Below are 22749 nucleotides of genomic sequence, written 5' to 3'. Positions count from 1 at the left end.
AAGTGATAGGCTTGGCCCCTGTGCCCTTTTGGATGCAAACCCTTGGTAGGTCTGAGGAAGGGGCACTGAAGCTCAAACTTGTTCGGTCACATCTGCTTCATCTGCTTAGTTGATTTTGCTTGCTTTTATGTCACTGCAGGTCAGGAGAGGCTTCCAGATCAGGAAATGGGGGATGGAAAAGGCCTTGACATGGCTAGACGGTGCAGTGTGACATCAGTGGAGTCCACAGTGTCCTCAGGGACCCAGACAACCATTCAGGATGACCCAGAGCAGTTTGAGGTCATCAAACAACAGAAGGAGATCATTGAGCACGGCATCGAGCTGTGAGTGCGGCTGCTGGGCTGTGCCGTCTCTTGGGGCTGGTGGCAAAGCTACATCACCCTCTCTAGGGCCTGGAGGCTGACTTCTGTGACAGCGCCCCCTGCTGGCTGTCAGGCATGGGGAGAGCTTTGGAGCATGAGAGGGAGAGACATGCTTTGTCCAGAGGAACCCTTTGTGCAGCTTAGGAGGCCTTGATTTCTTCCTTTTCTGACAACAAAATACACTTCAGAAAACAGCCAGGCATAAGGGGCTTAGGCCTGTACTCCTAGCCTGAGAGGCTGAGGCAGAAGGATAGCCTTGAGTTCAAGGCTAGATTGGGCTACAGTGTAAACTCTGAGAAAACAAAGCCACTAAAAACCAAACAGGCTGGAGAGATGGCTCATTGGTTAAGAGCACTGACTGTTATTCCAGAGGACCCAGATTCAGTGTTCAGCACTTTATGTAGCAGTTCACAACCATTTGTTACCTCTCATCCCAGGGGTTCTGATGCCCTCTTCTGGCCTCTGAGGGACACTACATGAATGTGGCAAATATATATGCAGGCAAAACACTGATACGCATAAAATAACAATAAATAATGTAAAAAAAAAATCACAAAACAAACAAAATAGCACCTGGAGAAGCCACTGTCTCTTCTCTGAGCAGAAAGTGCAGTGTTCAGCATGTTTGCTTTAACCATGTGTAGGTTTTTCAGAAGCATTTGTGCTGAGTAGCCATCACCATACTTGGGCACACATGTTTGAAACTTAAGAACATTCTCCACATCACAGTGCCATCATCCTTGTGGTAATTGTGCAGTCTTTATTTCTCCCAAATCTTTTGTGCACATTAGCACATCGTCTTCAGTGCTATTTACTTTTGAATAATGAGCAAGCTCCCTTCAACTGTTGTTCAGGCTTTGAATGGAAGTGCTGATCTCTGTTCCTACCTCACCATCCCTGGGGTGCTTTGTTTTTCCCATAGCAACTAAAGTAACAGTTTTTATTGAGTTCACTGCTAGACAACAGTGGTGTGATAGTTGAACTTGAAAACATAAGTTAGGCCCTCCCCTCCTCTGCCAAAGCCATTGCAGGCTTCTCATCCCATGCCATGAACTGATCCTGCCCAGGCCTCCCTCCCTGTCCTTACCTCCTGACAGCACACTGGCACACGTGGCCTGTTTTTAGCCCCTCGATCACTATGGTGAAGAACTCTCCTCTGTTCTCTTAATGCTCTTTGTTTGTTTTAATCCCTCAGACATGGGGCACTATTTCTTCCTCAAAGAGGCCTCCCATGGCCTGGCTGACTAAATAAGTCCAATTTTCCCTGTTCTTATCCATTTGTGTCTTCATGGCCTTTGCCTATTTGTGTCTCTCCTATGCAGAACTTGGCAAAATGTTGAACTTACCCACTAGTTAGTTTTGCATAAAGTGAATGTCTGGTACCTACTTAGCAGAGGATGGGAGGGTCAGAGAAAGTTTGAGGCTGTTATGAATGGTGGGTCTTCTGAACATCTGTGACCTATCTGTGACCTCAGCCATCACATGCACATGATAGAAGGAGGGAGAGAGGGCAGGAGAACACTCTTATCTGAGTCAGAAGTTCCCATACTTGCTGCTGTTTCACAGTGGCTTAAACTTTATGTTCCTACTATCCTGCATTCCAGGTGGCTCTGTGCCCAGTTCAATGTCCAGGGTTCTGTTACTTGATTGACAGGCAGCTAAGTCTGCAATTGCAGGGTCAAAAATTAAGAGCTGCTAAGGTGTGCTTCACTGTGGTCTCGGGCTTAGACAGGGGCTTTCAAGGCCAGCTTGGGTCATATAGTGAGGACCCTGTCTCAAAAAAACAAAATATAAGCCGGGCAGTGGTGGTGCACGCCTTTAATCCCAGCACTCATGAGGAAGAGGCAAGCGGATCTCTGTGAGTTCAAGACCAGCCTGATCTACAAGAGCTAGTTCAGGACAGCCTCCAAAGCCACAGAGAAACCCTGTCTCAAAACCACCCCCCTACAGAAAAAAAATAAGACCAAGTATAGTGACACACACCTTTAATCCCAGCACTCCATAGGCAAAGCAGGTGGATTTCTGTGAATTTGAAGCTAGCCTGGGCTGCAAAGTGAGATCCTGTCTCAAAAAAAGCTAAAACAAAACCAGAACAGGGCTGCTGAGATGGCTCGGTGGTTGAAGGTGCTTGCCATCAGCTTGATGATACAAGGTTGTAGAGGACCGAGTCCACACTTGATCGGATGTGCACACATGTAAACAAGTAATTAGTAAACAGATGTGAAAGAACTTGATGTAGAATTTGGAAAGCTGCAGGACAGTCGCTTTCTCTCTGCCCCAGAGGTCTAAGTAAGCTAACTGTGACCTGTCTCCTCTCCTCTTGATACAGCTTCAACAAGAAGCCCAAGCGGGGAATTCAGTTTCTCCAAGAGCAAGGCATGTTGGGAACAGACGTAGAGGACATTGCCCAGTTTCTGCACCAGGAGGAACGGCTGGATTCTGTAAGTTGGGGCATGGCACAGCATGTGGCCCTGTGGGCTTGTACCTCCAGCTTGACTGGCTCTGAGCGTGAACTGGAGCTCTGCTTTGGCCCACTGTTGCTTGTTTGGGGGACAGTGTCAGAGTCCAAAGTGGCCCTGTACTACTAGAAGTTATTCTCTGGCTGAGTATGTCTCTTGCCTTAAGCCTCATGTTTCTTCTCCTCATCCTCTCTGACAAGCTGTCCTGCATATGGAAGCAGAGGTAATCTTTCCCTGCTTCCCAGCAGTCAGCTGATGTGGCCACTTTAGGGCTTTTGCATTCCAGTCACCACCACCACAACCATCACCCCATCAGTGTTTATTGCTGTGGGCCATATGTGGCAGTTTCTACGTGTGAGTGCATCTATGTATTTCAGACCCAGGTTGGTGAATTTCTGGGTGAAAGCACGAGGTTCAACAAGGAAGTAATGTATGCCTATGTGGACCAACTGGACTTCTGTGAAAAAGAGTTCGTCTCAGCCCTGAGGACATTCCTGGAAGGCTTCCGCCTTCCTGGAGAAGCACAGAAAATTGACCGGTTAATGGAGAAGTTTGCTGCACGATACATAGAGTGTAACCAAGGGTGAGCCCTGCAGCAACTACTTCTTCCTTTTTGGGGACATTTATCTTGACTTGAGGTTTGGGTTTAATCATTGCAATTCTGCTAAGACTCAGATGTGTCTGTTCACTAAGAGTCAGGCTCACATAAGACCTTGCAGCAACCTTATTTGTGTTCCTGTACTACAGACAAGGAGGTTGGGGGCCAGAGAAGTTAAGTAACTTGCTAAGATCTCATGGCTAGCTGGGTATGCTGATGCTGAAGAGGTAGAGGCAAGGGGAACTGAGAGGTAGAGGCAAGCCGAGGCTACCTTGTCTTAAAACAAACAAAAACAAGGGCTGGTGATATGGCTCAGTCGTAGAGCACTTGCCTTGGCTGCATAAGGCCTTGGGGTCAACATCCAGCATTGAGGGGAACAGGTCACACAACTAAGGTAAAGTCTTCTTTCACTTATGAGTGCTCGTCCCTAACTAACAGCACAGAGGTGTGTTTGATTACATGCTGGTAAATAAACTATAGAAGTGGCTTCATAACAAACAGTATGAGTGTGTGGTTTTATCTTGGGTGCTTTAAATTTCATTTGTTTATTGTTGTAGAAAAGTGTGCAGGACCGTGGATCTGGAGTGGCACAAGTGCCACAACTCAGGTGTGGAGGTTAGAGGACAAATTTAGAACCAGTTCCTTCCTTCTGCCTTTGTGTGATTTCGGGGACTTGAACTCAGTTCTTCAATGCAAGAACCTTTAGCTGCTGATCCATCTTATGAGCCCTAATCCTAGTTGCATAATAGTCAGTTGCTGGTTTTTTGTTTGTTTGGTTTGGTTTTTGATTTTTTGAGACAGGGTTTCTCTGTAGCTTTGGAGCCTGTCCTGGAACTCACTCTGTAGGACAGGCTGACCTTGAACTCACAGAGATCTGCCTGTCTCTGCCTCCCCAGTGCTGGAATTAAAGGTGTATGTCACCACCACCTGGCCTTTTTTTATTTTATTTTATTTTCTGTTTTTCCTGCATGTATGTCTGTGTTGGATCCTGGAGTTAAAGACAGTTGTGAGCTGCCATGTGGGTGCTGAGAATTGAACCTGAGTCCCCTGGAAGAGCAGTCAGTGCTCTTAACCACTGAGCCACCTCCCCAGCCCCCAGTTACTGTTTTTATAGAAAACAGAAGTTTTGATCCTAACTGGGCTGAGAAGTAGAGTTTTGGGATGCAGAAGACATATGGCAGAAGTAAGGACTAACTGGAGAAGGAAGAGAACCATCTGGAAAGAGGCAAGCTGTGTGGGGAAACATGAGACCAAAATATGACATGTATGTGCGGAGAAGCTTGGTAAAACCCATTGCTTTGTGTCCTGACCCAAAGCTTAGGAAGGGGCTAAGTGTCATTAAGCCATTCCTCACGCTAAATCAGTGGCAGGCCTGTGTTACTGGTGGGAAACTGAGGCTGTGAAAGATCGAGAATCCTGTCCAAAATTAGTCAGCTAGAAGCTAACTAGCCAAGATGTCTAAATTTCTCTGAGTCCTCATGGGCCTCCTTCCACAGGTGCAGCTAGCTGTGAGTGTCTTAATGCTCTGACTGGTATGGAAACTGCTCAGGGAAACTTTGATGACAGTTTTGTCCCAGGTCAATTCCATTTTCATATTAATGAGTCCCAATCCTGCCAGTGTGTGGCCAGGAGACAGTGTGGTTGGCAGAGGCAGCCTCTGGTCATTTGAATGTAACAGACATGATAACTTGATGTGAAGATGTAATAGTATGTTGCTAACTTTAAGTGTGCCCTCCGTGGGCCTAGAGACCTTGCTCTGTTAGTCTAGTTAGTTGATCAGGCCCTATCAGCTCTCCTTTTGCTGTATTTTTTGGGATTCTCTTCCTGGTGGACCAGTTTGTACAGACCAGTTTTTCCATCTTCAGTTCCCATGTAATGTGGCTTAGTGTCTACATGATTTTGTCTTTCCTTGCGCAAGGCAAAAATGTCAGACCTCAGGCAAATGCTTTAAAACAATAGAAACACTTTGCTTTGTGTTTCCGCTGTTAAGTACCACAGTGGATAATGGAATCAGTAAATAACTAAGCAAGAGTTTATGTTGTGCTTCTGTGTCAGAGCTGATGCTCTCAAGGGGAGGCCCGAGGAGCTGCTAGCATGGGAAGGGTAAGGAGTCACCCATCCCAGGATGGTCCCTAACAGGTTTGGTGCCTACGAGCATCTCCTGGCACCCTGTGCTTGTTTGCCTGTACTCTTGCCACAATGCTCCTTAAGTCTTTTAAAAATTCCTTAAAACTGCTTAGCTCCCTTTGTATGCTGACTGTTAACTCTTGTTTGGTGGTGATGCTTGTTGAGAATACTCGTCCCTGGCTCCACCTCATATGGTGCAGCAGGCCTGCTTTTGGTGACCCAGGTCCCCACTAGTGCCATTCTCCCTGGCCGTCATCACTGTGACCGTGTTTCATATCTGGGTTCTTTTCTTCCAGGCAAACCCTGTTTGCTAGTGCTGACACCGCCTATGTCCTGGCGTATTCCATTATTATGCTAACTACAGACTTGCACAGCCCTCAGGTAAAATACCCTGTGATTCATGTATTATAGCACAGACATGACTGAATTTGTTTGGGCATTTCAGGGTTTTAAAAATGTTTTTTCTCTTTTTTTTGTCTATTTGTTTTTTATTGAGCTATACATTTTCCCCCCACTCTCCTTCCCTCCTCCCCTCTCACCCGCCCCCCCACCCCCCATGCTCCCAATTTACTCAGGAGATCTTGTGGGGTTTTTGTTTTTCTCTTTTGAATTTCAGGTAAAGAATAAAATGACAAAAGAGCAATATATTAAAATGAATCGGGGTATCAATGATAGTAAAGACCTCCCAGAGGAGTATCTGTCCAGCATCTATGAAGAAATAGAGGGAAAGAAGATTGCAATGAAGGAGACAAAAGAGCACACAATTGCAACCAAGTCTACCAAGCAGAGTAAGGCCTGCCTACTGCAGACTTGCCCATCCGCGCTAACTTTTCTTCCATTAAAATATAACTGCACCATTTTCCCCTTCCTGTTCCTCCTTCCATCCCCTCCTGCGGCTCCCCTCTCAGTCCCTCTCAAATTCATGATCTCTTTTTCTTTCATTGTTATTGTTACATATACACATAAACACACAAATACATAAATACAATCTGCTAAGGCCAGTTAGTGTTATTGTAAGTATGTGATTTCAGAACTGACCCTGCAACCCTGTGGGAGACTAGTTCTCCCCAGAGCAGTCCTTAGTTGCTTTGCTTGTAGATCTTTGGCTAGGGGTAGGGCTCAGTCATCCCGTTCCCCCACCCCCACCCCCAGCAACAGGGTTTCTCTGTGTAGCTTTGTAGACCAGGCTGGCCACTAACTCACAGAGATCCATCTGCCTCTGCAACCCGAATGCTGGGATTAAAGGCTTGAGCCACCATTGCCTGGCATTTTTTTTTTTAAAGATTTATTTATTTGTTATGTATATAGTGTTCTGCCTGCATGTATTCCTGCAGGCCAGAAGGGGCACCAGATCTTTTTATACATGGTTGTGAGCCTCCACATGGTTGCTGGGAATTGAACTCAGGACCTCTGGAAGATCAGCCAGTGCGCTTAACCTCTGAGCCATCTCTCCGGCCCCCAAAATTGCTTCATATACATTTCTCTAATATACTTTGAAAACATATTTTTTTAAAAAGATTTTATTTATTTATTTTGTATACAACATTCTGCTTCCATGTATGTCTGCACACCAGAAGAGGGCACCAGATCTCATAACGGATGGTTGTGAGCCACCATGTGGTTGCTGGGAATTGAACTCAGGACCTCTGGAAAAGCAGTCAGTGCTCTTAACCTATGAGCCATCTCTCCAGGCCGAAAACAGATTTTTTTAATAGTATTTTTTGAATTTTTTTTATTTTATGTGCATTGGTGTTTTGCCTGCATGTATGTTTGTGTGAGAGTGTCAGATCTTGGAGTTACAGAGTTGTTATTTGCCATGTGGATGGTGGGATTTGAACTTTGGTCTTTTGTGAGAGCAGTTGATGCTCTTAGCCTCGGAGCCATCTCTCCAGCCCCAGCTCTGCCTTTGAGTACATCAGAAAGTATGATTAAACACACTGCTGGTAGTAAATTTGCATATCTAGACGCCTGAATAGTAATGTGATTAAATTATTATGATTATGTGGTTCGTTAATAATATGATTTTTGCTAGATTTGTAATTAGGAACAAGAAAGAATTAAAAATGTGTACTGTAGGAGCTAAATTGTCTTCCCCAAAGTGTTCCACAAAACTTTAAACTCATGATACTTGTGTAAGTTGTGGCTGTAAGTCTTAATTAACCCCTGTGGTACTGTCTGTCAGTCTCTGTTGGAGAAGCTCGGGAGCAGTGCCTAGAACACAGGACTAGAACCTCACTCCTCCATCCAAGCTGCAGCTCTGCTAGTGCCAGCCTGTGTGATCCAGGGCAGGGTTAGCAGGCATTCACACCCACACACCTAGCCAGTCTGCCTCATCATCCGCATCTGTAAAATGGTAATATGTGTAGCAGGCTCATGGGATGATTGGGAGACTTGTGAGTTAATAATGTAAGGTGTTGGGGAGCTCCTGGCACCTGGCAAGCACTCTGTATGTGCTCTTCTTTGCAGATGTAGCTAGTGAAAAGCAGCGGCGACTGCTGTACAACATGGAAATGGAACAGATGGCTAAAACGGCCAAAGCTCTGATGGAGGCCGTGAGCCACGCCAAAGCTCCGTTTACCAGTGCCACACACTTGGACCATGTTCGGCCAATGTTCAAAGTGAGTATCCTAGAAAGTTAGCATGCTGCCAAGCCTAATTTTGCAGTTGGTCTGCTATAAATTTAGTTGGTGAGATCACAGTGAGAGGATGGAGAGGAAAACCTGGGTGCTTCGATAAGGGAGTCCTTCTGTAAGTGCCAGCACCATCACGGCCTCTGCTCTCCACTCTCTGGGTTTGAATCTTCGCTTTGCTACTTTGTAGCCATGTGGCCTTGGTCACTCTCTGTCCTTATTTTCTGTCAAATGGAGATGAGGACAAAATGATTTGATGGGGATTGAAGGAATTAATAATTGTTCAGGCACGTGATGCTATGAAAGGACTGTTTTGTTTGTTTTTGTTTTGAGTCAGGATTTCTTTGTGTAGCTTGGGCTGTCCTTTCAAAACTTGCTCTGTAGACCAGGCTGGCCTCGAACTCTCAGAGATCCACCTGCCTCTGCCTCCCAAGTGCTGGGATTAAAGGTGTGCACCACCACCATCCAGCAGGACCATTTTGTTTTTAAAATTACTTTTGTGTGCATGCACACCATAGAGTGCAGGGAGATGAGAGGACAGCCTATAGGAGTGACTGCTTTCCTTTTACCATATGGGTCCCAGCGCTTGAATTCAGGCCGTCAGGCTTGGAAGCCGTCCTCTTACTCACTGATCCTCTCTGCAGCCCTACAAGGCCAGTTTTCATGTGCTCTTCTTACCTTACTGGCTTCAGGGTTAGCTGCTCATGTGAGATCGGTAGGAAGAAAGGTAGTAGTTGGTGTCTATTTTAAAGTGTTTAGAAAAGACACACACACACACACACACACACACAGAGAGAGAGAGAGAGAGAGAGAGAGAGAGAGAGAGAGAGAGAGAGAGAGAGAGAGAGAGAGAGTAACTTTTAAAGTGGCAAGTGTGTGTTTGCATTTGCCCCAGCCTGCCTGTGGAAGTCAGAGCATAGCTCTGTTTCCACCATGAGAATCTTTGGTTACACTTGTTTCGTCTTCTTAGCAGAAGCTTCTTTACCCATTGAATTACCTTTCCACATCCTTTTTCTCTTCACTGTTTTGTTTGTTTGTTTTATGCTAGTTTTTTGGGGGGGAGGCTTTTTGGGTTTTGTTTTTTGTTTTTTGTTTTTGAGACAGAACCTCACTATGTAGCCTTGACTGGCCTGGAACTTGTTAGGTAAAGCAGTAAACCAGGCTGGCCTCTGACTCACAGAGATCCACTTGATTTTACCGGGATTAAAGGCATGTACACCAAGTCCAGCTCGCTTACATGCTTTACTCTACACACCAGCTTCTGATTATTAATGGCTGTGTGGAGAACTGATTCTGTAGGACCAGTAAGATGGCTCACCAGTTAAGTGCACTGACTGCTCTTGCAGATGGCCAGGGTTCTGTTCCTAGCAACTGTCTGTATCTCCAATTTCAGGGGAATCTGACACTATGTATTATTTAATAAACTTTTTACATTTGTACATTTATAGTGACCATAGTTTGTAAGAAACTTTTAAAAAATTGTGAATGGGATAGATTGAAGTCAAAGTTACTATTCCTCTGACATATTATGCGCTAAGTCATTGGTTCTCATTTGACCTTTGGGGGTCAAATGACCTTTTTATAGGGCTTGCATACCAGAGATCCTGCCTATCAGATATTTACATTACATTCACAACAGTAGCAAAATTACAGTTATGAGTTAGCAGTGAAAACTTATGGTTGGGGAGGGGATCACCACAGCATGAGGAACTATATAGTAAGGGCCTCTACCTTAGAAACCACTGTTCCTAGCAGTTTAGAGCCACTGCTTAAGTGCTCTTGCCATACTGAAATTCTGGTTGTTACTGAAACTCGCTTCCTTGGCAGTTGGTGTGGACGCCGCTGCTGGCAGCCTATAGCATTGGCCTGCAGAACTGTGATGACACAGAGGTGGCCTCCCTGTGTTTGGAAGGCATCAGGTGTGCAGTCCGCATCGCATGCATCTTTGGAATGCAGGTGGGTAGAAGTGAGCGGGGCTCCAGAGATTCGTGGTGGGCTTTTTCAGATTGTAAAAGCTTTGAAACTACCAGGAATTCCCAGTTAGTCAAGTATTTAAGCAAACTACTTTCTCATTCCCACTGAGAAACAACCTGTGGCTTTGTGCTAACAGTGGTTCCAGTGAAGAGAAAACAGGTGGTTTTCTAGCAATGACAAAACAGCCTCTTTGTCCACTTGCCACATTTACCTGCCCTGATGCTTACGCATCTGGTTGAGGGCATAGCTCTCTAGTAACGTGTGTGGTGTCATCAGCTGCCTGGAAATGCTCAGTTTTATTCCAGCATTGCCCCAGTTGCTGCTGCTTTTTATAACTCATTTTTACTATGATTTCCCTGCCTCCCACCCTGCTCTGCGGCTAGCAGATGGTTGAATACAGCATTAATGTGTCTATAAACCTTGTTTGAACTGTGCAACAGTGAACAAATCAGTGCAGCCTTCGAGCTGTTGTGCAGTCACAAGGTTGGTGTCTGTTCCACACCTTGCTTCTAGGTTGGTAAGAATGTGCCCATTAGTTTGTTCTGAAAGCTTCAGTCTTCTGCCCCTATCCATCTTTCTGGGCATTTTCTTTTGTATCAAGACCTGAGGTTCTGAAACTGGAAACCAGAGTTTCAAAGCCTACTCTGCTACTTGTCTAGCCTGGTAGTGTTGTCCCTCCAAACTCAAAGGCACTGCTTATTTCTTCATTTATGCTCACCTTACAGAATTGCTGTAAATATTAGCATTTATTTGACAGCCTTGTCATCCAGTAGAGAGATCAGAAGACTAGGACAGGTAGCGTGGGATTTGTCACTGCAAAGAACTGGTTCTCAACTGTAGTTGTGCCCAGGGAGCCGCAGGTGGTCCAGTGGTGGAAGCGTGCCAGTATGGGATGGCTGGAGGGCTCTTGAGCCAAAGGCCTGCTGTGTGCATTTGGAAACAGCAGAGAAGTCCCGTGTGCCAGCCTGCTACATGAGTGGCTACACTGTGGGTGGAGTCACGGTGCTCTCTTGGGCTTCTCTTTCAGCTGGAACGAGATGCCTATGTTCAGGCCCTTGCCCGCTTTTCCCTGCTGACAGCCAGCTCCAGCATCACAGAAATGAAGCAGAAGAACATTGACACCATAAAGACGCTCATTACCGTGGCTCACACTGATGGCAACTACCTTGGCAACTCTTGGCATGAGGTTTGCGTCTCTGCCTTTTCTCAAGATGGCTCTTGGCCTCTTATTCCTTTTTCTCTTCTTCTCAGTTCTATTGTTGGTATAGTTAAGCCTTCCTTTACCTCATGAGTTCCAAAGTTGCCCATGAAGACAGAGTTCAAGCCCTCTTGACACTGGTGGCAGAGAACAAATGAGTAATCACGTGGCATAATGACAGACAGCAATGAGTGCAACTTGGAGTGGTGTTGGGGAGTGTGATCAGGAGAGCATTGATAAAGCTTTCTTGGTAGGGGACACATGTCTGGTCACAACTGAAGGATTGGGCTGGGAGAAGTACCTTTCAAGACATGAAGAGGAGAAATGCAAAGACCCCAGGGAAAGACAGAGATGGCAAGATAAAGGAACCGTGTGGAAGCCAGGGAGGCAGGAGCTAGGTTCGACCACATGGGTTGAGTTTCATGGGAAATAGAGCCCTACTTCAATTGAGGTTTACAAATACATACACATGTATTTATGAATGTGTATGTATAACCGTCTTGTACCAATTCTTCTGGGTTGTTTTGTTTTGTTGCTTTTTCAAACAGGGTTTCCTTGTGTAGCTCCGGCTATCCTGGAACTACCTCTGTAGATCAGGCCGGTCTTGAATTCACAGAGATCCTCCTGCCTCTGCCTCCCAAGTGCTGGGATTAAAGATTAAAGGCATGTGTCACACACTGCTGACTCTTTGTTTGCTTTTTAATAGTTAGGAAACAGTGGTGTCTAGTAATATGTTTTTAAAACCACAATTATAGTCTGTAGATAGGACTGCCTAGGCAGCCATTCTGACCTTCAGGGAAGCTATCTGAAGTTTTATTCTTAGTGTGAAAACTGCATGTGCCAGTACACACGGGAACTGACTGGACTGAGGTGTCTTCGTGACTATAAAGCAAGGCTTCACTCTCACCCCTCCTTCTTAGATCCTGAAATGCATCAGCCAGCTCGAGCTCGCTCAGCTGATAGGAACTGGGGTGAAGACTCGATACCTGTCTGGCTCCGGGCGGGAAAGAGAAGGGAGCCTGAAGGGCCACACGTTGGCAGGAGAAGAATTCCTGGGTCTTGGCCTCGGTAAGACACCAGGCCCAGCTGTCCAGCACGAGTTCACCAGTCAACAGTGATAAAGCTCTTCTTGTCACATCAGGACTGTCCTGTGTCCATTCTCTTCCTTCCTGTGAAGCTGAAGCCATGTGTCTGAGTCCCATGGGCATGTGCTTCAACTGCCTTGTTGTGATTGAGTTTAAAGTGTCTGTTTCCCAGCATGAGCTGTTCTGTCTGTGTTTCTACTTGGGAGAGGCTAGATCCTGACTACATTTCATTCATGTTGTTAGTGTAAATGGTTGTTCCCATCTTTGCTGTGTGTTGAAGTACTCTGGTCAGCTATGTAATGATTATAATAGTCAATATGGCAAGCAAATGTGCCAGGCCACATTGTGAGCACCCAGTTTATATACTTTAGCTCATTTGATCCTCATAATGATCCAATAATATGAGGGCTGCTACCTGTCCCTTGTGAATCACTGAGAAAACTAAATCGAGGGAAAGTGACCTGAGCAGAGTCACGTGGCAAGGAGGTCGCCAAGGCTGCTGGGTCCAAGTACAGTGGGGTGGCACAGTGCAGCCAGTACAGTTCAGGCTCAGGGGACGGACAGTGACAGCACCTGCTGTGAAACCCTGCACAGCCCGCCACTGCCCTGCAGAAGAGCCACTGTGTGTTCTTGGAGCCCTTGCCACTGGCTTGTTCTCCTAAGCACTGGCACATGGCCTATCAGCGAGGGAGTCTATAGCAAGGATGCATTTTTTTTTATTTAATTTAATTAATTAATTAATTTATCTATTTATTTTGGTTTTTCAAACCAGGGTTTCTCTGTGGCTTTGGAGGCTGCCCTGGAACTAGCTCTTGTAGACCAAGATGGTCTCAAACTCACAGAGATCCACCTCCGCCTCCCAAGTGCTGAGACTAAAGCCGTGCGCCACCAACGCCCGGCTGCAAGGGTGCATTTTAAACCCTAAATGTATGCTTGTTACTCTTGTCAGCAGTGGAGCTGTTTGTTCTTAGTTTTGTTTTACTTGCATTCCTGTTCTTACTTATATCCTTTGTATTTGCCTGAAGCAAAGGGTGTTTCCTCTTGTTTATGTACTTTGCTTTTTTGAGGTAGTTTCCTGTGTCCCATGCTGGCCTCAAACTTACTGTGTTGCAGAGGCTGGCCTTGAACTTCTGACCCTTATGCCTCTACCACCTGTGTGCACCACTGTGCTTAGCCTGAGTACTTTGTTCTAAATTCTAGACTGTGTTTGGAGTCCTGCTGATTTTGTGCATTGTGTTTTAGGTAATTTGGTGAGTGGTGGCGTAGATAAAAGACAGATGGCCAGCTTCCAGGAGTCTGTTGGTGAAACCAGCTCACAGAGTGTGGTTGTTGCAGTGGACAGGTAATGATTTTGTTCTCCATTGACACTCCATCATCTGCACCTGGCGTCATTTATTAGCTTCTGGGTGTGGTGATTTCTAATCTGTTTTAACTGTTAATATTTTCTGTCTTCCTTTTCTAAGTACTTGAGAAATTTGTATTTCCTCCCTAGAATTTTTACCGGCTCTACTAGACTGGATGGAAATGCAATAGGTATGTAGCTGACTTTTGTAGGAACCGCGTGTGCCTCTTGTGGTCGTGTGACTGTCACTAACCAGGCTTCCCTTGCGTTTTTGTCTCCGTCCTGTAGTTGACTTTGTCCGCTGGCTCTGTGCTGTGTCTATGGATGAGCTGGCCTCTCCCCACCATCCCCGGATGTTCAGCCTGCAGAAGATTGTGGAGATATCATACTACAACATGAGCCGAATCCGGCTGCAGTGGTCTCGGATATGGCATGTCATTGGAGAGCACTTCAACAAGGTGACTGCTGTGTCTGAAGACCATGCAGCAGCAACTGACAGAGAGCAGGCACTGCATTCTAGTAGGAAGCAATGGGGAAAATTGGCCCCATTTAGGGGGGTTGCCTTCAATTCCTTTCCCCGTGAAATCAAGGATAGCTTCATAGGAGTAATGTCCTTATGTTTGGATAGGAGTCATGTAGAATGAATTAAAAGTCCTACAGGACGAAAGTGCTTTCCCATCCATGGCTGGGACAGTAGCTCAGTTGGTAGAGTGTTTGCCCACCATGCACAGAGCCCTGAGTTCAGTCCCCAGCACAGCACAAATAGGAGATGGTAGTGCATGCCTTTAATCCACCATGGAGTTGATGGTCATCTTTGGCTATATAGCAAGTTCTAGGCCAGCCTGGATATGATCCTTTCTTTTTTCTTTTCTTTCTCTTTTCTTTTTCTTAAAGTCTTTTGAGACACAGTATCACTGTGTAGCTCTCTGGATGTCCTGAAACTCACTCTGTAGACCAGGTTAGCCTTCACCTCACAGAGATCTGCCCGCCTCTGCCTCCCAGTGGTGGAATTAAAGGCGTGCACCACCATGTGCAGCCAACCTGTGCATATTATTGCCATTTGTTTTAAAAATAGCCCTAGCCAGGAAATGGTGGCACAGGCTTTTAATTCCAACACTCAGGAGGCAGAAGTAGGTGGATCTCTGTGAGTTTGAGGCCAGTCAGGTCTATAGAGCTAGCTTCAGGACAGCCAAGGCTACCCAGAGAAATCCAGTCTTGAAAAAAACCAAAATAATAATAAAATAAAAATAATCCCATATTGACAATAAGCTAACACCACAGATGTCGTTACAGTAGCTGGACATCCCTGCTGGTGCTTGGAGACGTGGGAAACCCTATCATCCTTTCCTCCTGACCTGCGGCAGAGCCATGCTCAGATACTGTTGAGGGTCAGAGCTTATTACACACAGGCCCTATTACCACTCCCCTTCCAAAACCCTGCTGGAAAAACTATCATTTGTTAGTAAGTCAGAGACAAGTCAAAGACATCCTGAACAAACAGCCATTCTGAAACAGCTGCTGGAGTAAGCCAGCCATGACTTCATTTCTCCACTCAAGGTTTCATTCTATTTAGAGGTCTGGCTGTGTAAGCCTGAGCACCTGAGTTTGACCCCTAGAACCTAATAAAAGCTGGACTAGGCAGTGCACACTTGTAACCCCAGTAGTGACAGAGACAAGCTCTTAGAGCTGTTCTCGCCAATTGATGGGCTCAGGATTGGTGAGTGACCTTGTCTCAGACAACAAGGTGTAAAATAATGAGGAAGACACCCAATATCAACATCTCACCTCCACGTGCAGTGCACACAGCCCTATACACACGCATGCATATACTACACTCATGCCAAAAATAAGTAAGCACTTGAGAGTAAAGACAGAACAATCGCATGCCGAAATGCAGTGCACACCTGTAATCAACCCCAGCCCAGGAAAGAGGCTGGAGACTTGCTGGTCTTTCACGGTGACATCTGCATGTGACACCTGACATTTGACAGAGAAGTAGCATTTTCTGGCTTTAGGTATGCCTCCCCAAGTGTTTGCAGCTAGGCTGCCTGCCTTTGCTGTAGAGCCCCACACCCACAACTATTCTACTGAACCTGCTTCTCACTTCCTGCTCTGCTAGGTTGGCTGTAACCCCAATGAAGATGTGGCCATCTTTGCTGTTGATTCACTGAGGCAACTTTCCATGAAGTTTCTGGAGAAGGGAGAATTGGCCAACTTCAGATTTCAGAAGGATTTTCTGAGGCCATTTGAGCATATCATGAAGAAAAACAGGTAATGAACACTATCATGGAGACCCTTGGTCCCATTCCCTATTGCTGTCTGAAAGTCTGACCCACCACTGACCACATGATGAATTTTTTCCTCTCTTGGTGGTAGAACAACTGAGTACAAACTCCTTGAATCAGCACATAGTCCAAGGGCTTAAGACTAGCTTAGCCCTGCTTAGAATGTCTGCTGTCCTGTTTTGGTCCCTAAGATGCATCCTTCCACATACACACACTGATACATGTACACATGCATTCATATGTGTACATACATAAATATTTATGCATATACATCTCCCTTAAGTTTGAAAATTCTACATGGGAAAACAACCAAAATTCGGTTTTCTGGGGTTTTGAAATTGGCTGGGTAGGCAGTCAGCCCTCCTTTGCTGCAGGCTGCATCTTTACTTTGTGGGCGCTGTCTGCCTTCTCTGAATGGCTACGATGTGGTCAGTGAACACCAGCCTGTGCAGCCTGCTTCTTCCCGAAGGCTGTGCACTGTCAATGAACAAGAAGTCAGAGATAGGCAGTCCCAACTCCGGTTCCACAGCCAAATCCTTATAAACCCAGACTCATCCATTCTTTGCTTCTGTCGGATGCCAAGTAGCACTTTCTCCTTGACCTTGTGGTTCTGTGATTGCAGCAGAATGGTTGCTCTAACTCCGTACTGGGATAGGAGGAGAAGCTGAGCCTAGTCAAATATGCGTTACTATGTGCTTTCAAACATGGTTTTCAAATGTGCTGCCTGGAAGGGCAGAATGTGTCTATCTTCCCACCCTTCCACCTCTTGCCCAGGTCCCCAACCATCCGGGACATGGTGATCCGCTGCATTGCCCAGATGGTGAGCTCCCAGGCAGCCAACATCCGCTCAGGCTGGAAGAACATCTTTGCCGTGTTCCACCAGGCGGCCTCTGACCACGATGGGAACATCGTGGAACTGGCCTTCCAGACCACTGGCCACATCGTCTGTAAGTGTCTCAGGTTGTCCCATGTGTCTCTCCCCTGTATGGGGACTTCCTTGCTCTAAAATGTGCTGGGTACGGTTAGAAGCATGTGCTCAGCTTCGCAACAGCACAGGGAAGGAGATACAGCCAGTTCTCAATGCTGGCTCATTACACTGTACACCTAAAACCTAAACCCCAGCTCCTCTCTCACTGCTTTTGTGGTTCTTGCCACCACATGAGTATGAGGAGCAGCAGAAAAACCAAGTCACCCAAGGCACACTCTGAGCTGAGGTAGAACAAGGAGGAGCTCCCATCATGGCAAGCAGGGGTCCTTTCTGGAGTCTTCCAAGTGCCAGTTTTCACCTTTTCATGCTTTCTGTTGGAGATTTCACTTTGAAAGTGGCCCAGAGTATGGTGCTGAGTTCCGAGTATGTACTGATGTGTCTTGTACAGAAAGACAAGCTTGCTGTAGGCAGCTGTTGTGGTCTTGTTGGTTGTCGGTTTAGTGTTGATGCCTTAACAGTGCCTTGTTACACAAGGCATCAAAAACACAGCCAAAACAAGGCTCGTGGTCACTGGTTGATGGGAACATGACAGGCTCATAGGAAGCTCCTGTTTCCCATGGGAGCAGATATTTAGTGTTCCATGTTGGTGTTAATGGACATTGTAAACACAACTACAATGAGTAGCCTCTGTGGCCTCCATCTTGTAGGCACAGAAGAAGTAGAACAGCTGTGAAAAGCCTTCTCCAGAGGTCCTAATTCTTGAAGGCCATTGTCCCTGACCTCCATTTCCAAACGCTGCTGCCTTGTGTTTCCCCAGCAACCATTTTCCAGCACCATTTCCCTGCAGCCATCGACTCCTTCCAGGATGCTGTGAAGTGCTTGTCGGAGTTTGCCTGCAATGCCGCTTTCCCTGACACCAGCATGGAGGCCATCCGGCTCATCCGCTTCTGTGGGAAATACGTCTCAGAGAGGCCTCGGGTGTGTCTCCCATCCTTGCTTTTGTGGGCAGGAGCAGAAAGCTTTGGGGACAAGACTCTTGCTGCCGACAAAGCCCTTCCCACCAGTGTGTTAGAAAAGTGTGTCCAAGACCTGGCAGTGGTGGTGCACGCCTTAATCTCAGTACTCAGGAGGCACAAACAGGCAGACCTCTGTGAGTTCGAGGCATTTTAGCACAGTTCTTAATGTAACACACTCTGTCCCAGGGCTCTTGTGAGCTTCCTCACTCAGGTTCATAGATCCTTGGGTGAGGGGCAGAGAGAGGGAATAACACCTCAAGTGGGCAGGTCAATGTCCCTATCTCTCTGGGATTTCCCTTTCTATGCTGCTGAACAGAGAATTTGGGGAAAAGAGGTTGTCTGGAGCCTCCGTCTATGTGGTTGCCTCAGATTCCTGCTGCTTGCTTAGGCTGCGTCTGAGAAATAATTTTCATTGCAGGTACTGCAAGAGTACACAAGCGATGACATGAATGTGGCTCCTGGTGACAGAGTCTGGGTCAGAGGCTGGTTTCCCATCCTGTTTGAGCTCTCCTGCATCATTAGCAGATGCAAGTTAGATGTGCGCACCAGGTAATGGTCCCCAGGGCAGCTGGACCTTGACGTCACTGAAATGAGTCAGCTTGTCCACCACTGCTTCACTCCCTCCCCTGGCTTGGTCTTAGTGTTTTCTTCCCCACCTTCTCCTTTGCTTTTCCTCCAGGGGACTGACCGTCATGTTTGAGATCATGAAGAGCTATGGCCACACCTTTGCAAAGCACTGGTGGCAGGACCTGTTCAGAATCGTGTTTCGAATTTTTGACAACATGAAACTCCCTGAGCAACAGTCGGAGGTGGGTGACAGCTACAGCATTGCTTACGAGTGGACGTGACGGGACCCAAAGCCTAGCTGACCTTCCTGGGGTTGTGGGGTTTGAAAACACTGAACTACTTAAGGTGTTTCTACAGATGGACAGATGGACTGTCCCTCCTAGGCCAGTGTCAGCTAGTCCTGGGAGATCCTTTTCTGGGAAAGGAAAAGAGTAACTCGTGGTTTGCCCACCTGGCCCTGGATACTGTGCTTGCCAGCTAGACAGGCTCCTGGCTGCTCACCTTTGTTGTTTTGTCTCATCACTTGGTCCCTAAGGACTCACAGTGAAAAGATAGGCAGGGACAACATGGACATGACAAGCACTCCCCAGATCATGCTGTTTTCAGAGTACAGATGTCATGGTAATGCACATCTTCCTCAGTAAACATGTGCTCACACACCTGACTGTTTCTGTAGGTAGTGCTTCTGAGTGAGTGGCCTTGAGATGTTGAAACTTAGTGCTAAATGCTGTTCTAGCTACAAGAATAGCCATCTCACTACAGAGCAGTTGGTTTTGAAGATTCATCTTTTTCTGTTTTTAGAAATCAGAGTGGATGACGACCACCTGCAATCACGCACTGTATGCTATTTGTGACGTATTCACCCAGTTCTACGAGGCTTTAAATGAAGTGCTTCTCTCTGCTGTGTTTGCACAGCTGCAGTGGTGCGTGAAACAAGGTATTCATTAAGTCAGGGAAGGGTAACATTCCTCTTACAAAGTCTAAGAAAAAACTAAATTTTCTGTCTGTGAAAGTCTAAGTGTATATGTAATGCCAAGGGATACTGTATACAATTTAATCCACTAGTCCCTTCCCAGACTGGTCTATAAAGCACATTTTAAAGAGAGATTTCATTGCTTTTGTTGTAAAAGATGAGATTCACTTTTGTGCTTTCAAGGTTTATATGATTATAATTTTTTGTAGTACAGTACTTTTAAGGGTACTTTTGGAGTCAAGATCAACAGCTTCATCATCCTTTTGTTTGAGTAGTTGCGTGTTCACCTTTGTGTATATCAGATAAAGACTGTGTATCAAGTCAGGCCTGGATCCCATTTTGGCCAGGGCAAAGTTAAGTTCAGTTAAGATTTTTTTTTTTTATTCATTTATTTATTATGTATACAGTGTTCTGTCTGTATGTCTGCCTGCATGACAGAAGAGGGCACCAGATCTCATTACAGATGGTTGTGAGCCACCCTGTGGTTGCTGGGAATTGAACTCAGGACCTCTGGAAGAGCAGCCAGTGCTCTTAACCTCTGAGCCATCTCGCCAGCCCCCTCAGTTAAGATTTTTGAAAAGTGACTCCATTTTAAAGTAAGCAGCAAACAGCTATATTATTTTGATGGAAAAATTGGAGATGTTGGTGATTAAATCAGAAAAACTTTTTTTGCATCTTCTGCCATTTCCTATATGTGAGCCAGTTAATTAAAGTTAACAAAACCCTGATCTGCCTCCACCCCACCACCACCAAAACTGAATGAATTACTGTTTCTTTAAAAATATTTTTTTTAACTTTTAAAATTTTGTGTAAATGGGTTTCTACCTACATGTATGTGTGTGTCAAATGTTCATGAAGGCCAGAAGAGGGATCCCCTGGGTAGGAACTACAGTAATTGTGAGCTGTCATGTGGGTGCTGGGAATTAAATCCAGATCCTCTGAAAGAGCAGCCAGTGCTCTTACCCACTGAGTTGTCTCTCCAGCCCCAATTTGTGCCTCTTAATGGCATACTTTAGCTATAATATGTGACTCTTTATAGTCTAGTTTCTTTAAAGCCTACAGACCTCCAGCTACAATCCTCACCTCGCATTAGCAGATAAAGACCATGGAACCATCAGACATGGGGTTGGTGTCAGGATAACAGTTAAAGTTTAATGGCAGATGCTGTTGGATTTTGCAGATAATGAGCAGTTGGCGAGATCAGGTACTAATTGCTTAGAGAACCTAGTGATATCCAATGGAGAGAAGTTCAGCCCTGCTGTTTGGGACGAAACCTGCAATTGCATGTTGGATATTTTCAAAACCACCATTCCACATGTGTAAGTGCTAAGGCGGTTACCATGTTTGTGTGTCCAGGGGACATCACTGGACTCCCAGATTCGACTCATGCTGATCTTTGCCTTGTCTCCTGTTCCCTTAAGTTTGCTGACATGGAGACCTGCGGGAATGGAGGAAGAGTCATCAGATAAACATTTGGTAGGTTCCTTTATTCTCTTCTCATATCTTCATAAGATTAGTCAGCCTAGGATAACAAAATGACTCAGTGGGTAAAGGCACTTGCTACCAAGCATAATGGCTTGAGTTCAGTGCCCTAGGCCCACATGGTGGAGGTAGGGAACTGACTCCTGCAGGTAGTCCTCTGACCCCCACAGGCACACCATGGCACACACAACCCCTTCCTACCCCATCCAACACATAAAATAAGCAAATAAAATGTGATTTAAAATGTCAACCTATATGGTTTGTAGTTTTCTCATAGAAATAAACAAGTTCACAAGACCTACTATTAGCATGCCTGCTTGGTGTGGTAGTGCACACCTTTGATCCCTAGGCTCAAGGCAAAAGCAGGCATAAATAAATAAGTCTCCTGAAGTAAAAGTCACCATGTGCATTTCCTGTTGTCCTTTATGTCTGCCCATGCCATGGACTCTAACTCGATTGAAATGAAGACAGATGGGCAGAAAGCCTTGTGAGCGTGTTTCTGTGTCCTTTTGAGAATGATCTGCTTGGGAGCTGCACAGTGCTGCAAGTTTGTTTTCTCTGGAACCAGTTCTCTGTTGGGTTCCTTGAATGGCTCCTTGTTTATTATTATTCTGCTCACCAAAGAAATGATTGTCTTATTTTTTATATGAAGTCACATAAATTCTGATTTTAAATATTTGTAATTATGTGTATATCTGTGAGTGAGAGTTTGGATTTGTGCATGTGAGCGCAGTACCCATGGAGGCCTGAAGAGGGCATTAGATTCTCTGGAACTGGAGTTGCAGGAGGTTGTGAAGCTCCCTGATTGGGTACTGGGGATCAAACTCTGGTCCTCTGAAAGAACACTCAGTGCTCTTAACCTAAAAATTCTAATTTAAATCTCTCTTTTAAAATTCTTAGTTTTGAACTGGGCGATGGTGGTGCACACCTTTAACCCCAGCACTTAGGAGACAGAGACTAGCAGATCTCTTTGAGTTTCAGGACAATTGAGTCTACAGAGCAAGTTCCAGGACAGCTAGGGCTACACAGAGAAACACTGTCTCAAAAAACAAACAAAACAATTCTTTGTTTTACTACTTCAGGAAGGTGTATGAATTTGAGGAAAATTATTCATTTGCATTCCCAAATAACACTAAGAATATTAGATTTTAAAGGTATTTGGGCCTTAAACATGAAAATGAATGAAGTCAAAGTTTAATCAATTTTTATTTTTAGATTTTTTTAAGTGTGTGTGTGTGTGTGTGTCTGTCTGTCTGTCTGTCTGTCTGTCTGTCCGTGTAGGTCAAAAGACTACTTGGAGGAGTGCTTCTCAGCTTCATCATGAGGATTCCATGCTTTTACCTGCTGAGCCATGTCACTGGCCCAAGAGTTTATTCAGTTTAAAGTAAAGCATGGTATTTGTTGGTTTTGCTGGGTACAGTGCTGGGTACAGTGGTGCTTACCTTTAATCCCAGCACTCTGGAGACAGAGGCAGATGGAGCTCTGTGAGTTAAAACCCAGCCTGCTCCATGTAGTGAGCTCCAGAATGACCAGGGCTACATAGGGGGACCTTGTCTCCAAAAACCTAAAATAAATATAAACGTTTTCTTCTTTTTTAATTTTCCCACCTCCTTCCTTCCTTCCTTCCTTCCTTCTCTCCCTCCCTCCCTCCCCTCCCTCCTCCTCCTCCTCCCTCCCTCCCCCTCCCTCCCTCCCCGTGTGTTTGTGTGTGTGTATGTGTGTG

The 22749-nt window shown here is 45.7% G+C and overlaps 1 protein-coding gene across 2 annotated transcripts in view; it reads left to right on the top strand.

Moving 5' to 3' along the window:
• Nucleotides 1-22749, top strand: part of Arfgef2 (ADP ribosylation factor guanine nucleotide exchange factor 2) — a 78478-nt gene that overhangs the window by 40184 nt on the left and 15545 nt on the right. Inside the window, exons 14-33 of one of the 2 annotated variants that reach the window (XM_027423373.2) lie at nucleotides 140-323; nucleotides 2692-2803; nucleotides 3199-3404; nucleotides 5843-5927; nucleotides 6163-6334; nucleotides 8013-8164; nucleotides 10004-10132; nucleotides 11178-11336; nucleotides 12269-12416; nucleotides 13676-13775; nucleotides 13926-13966; nucleotides 14064-14233; nucleotides 15895-16046; nucleotides 16835-17007; nucleotides 17806-17966; nucleotides 18423-18553; nucleotides 18684-18813; nucleotides 19373-19508; nucleotides 20725-20863; nucleotides 20966-21020. In XM_027423373.2, the coding sequence (XP_027279174.1) occupies nucleotides 140-323; nucleotides 2692-2803; nucleotides 3199-3404; nucleotides 5843-5927; nucleotides 6163-6334; nucleotides 8013-8164; nucleotides 10004-10132; nucleotides 11178-11336; nucleotides 12269-12416; nucleotides 13676-13775; nucleotides 13926-13966; nucleotides 14064-14233; nucleotides 15895-16046; nucleotides 16835-17007; nucleotides 17806-17966; nucleotides 18423-18553; nucleotides 18684-18813; nucleotides 19373-19508; nucleotides 20725-20863; nucleotides 20966-21020 (2735 nt within the window). Of the gene's footprint in view, nucleotides 1-139; nucleotides 324-2691; nucleotides 2804-3198; nucleotides 3405-5842; nucleotides 5928-6162; nucleotides 6335-8012; nucleotides 8165-10003; nucleotides 10133-11177; nucleotides 11337-12268; nucleotides 12417-13675; nucleotides 13776-13925; nucleotides 13967-14063; nucleotides 14234-15894; nucleotides 16047-16834; nucleotides 17008-17805; nucleotides 17967-18422; nucleotides 18554-18683; nucleotides 18814-19372; nucleotides 19509-20724; nucleotides 20864-20900; nucleotides 21021-22749 lie in introns of both variants that reach the window. The other variant, XR_004770625.1, reaches the window with a different exon arrangement.

This window comes from Cricetulus griseus, chromosome 6 (assembly GCF_003668045.3).
Source record: "Cricetulus griseus strain 17A/GY chromosome 6, alternate assembly CriGri-PICRH-1.0, whole genome shotgun sequence".
In the NCBI taxonomy this organism is placed as follows: domain Eukaryota; kingdom Metazoa; phylum Chordata; class Mammalia; order Rodentia; family Cricetidae; genus Cricetulus; species Cricetulus griseus.
Note: the sequence above shows the minus strand (reverse complement) of the source record. Positions and strands in the feature narration are given on the sequence as shown.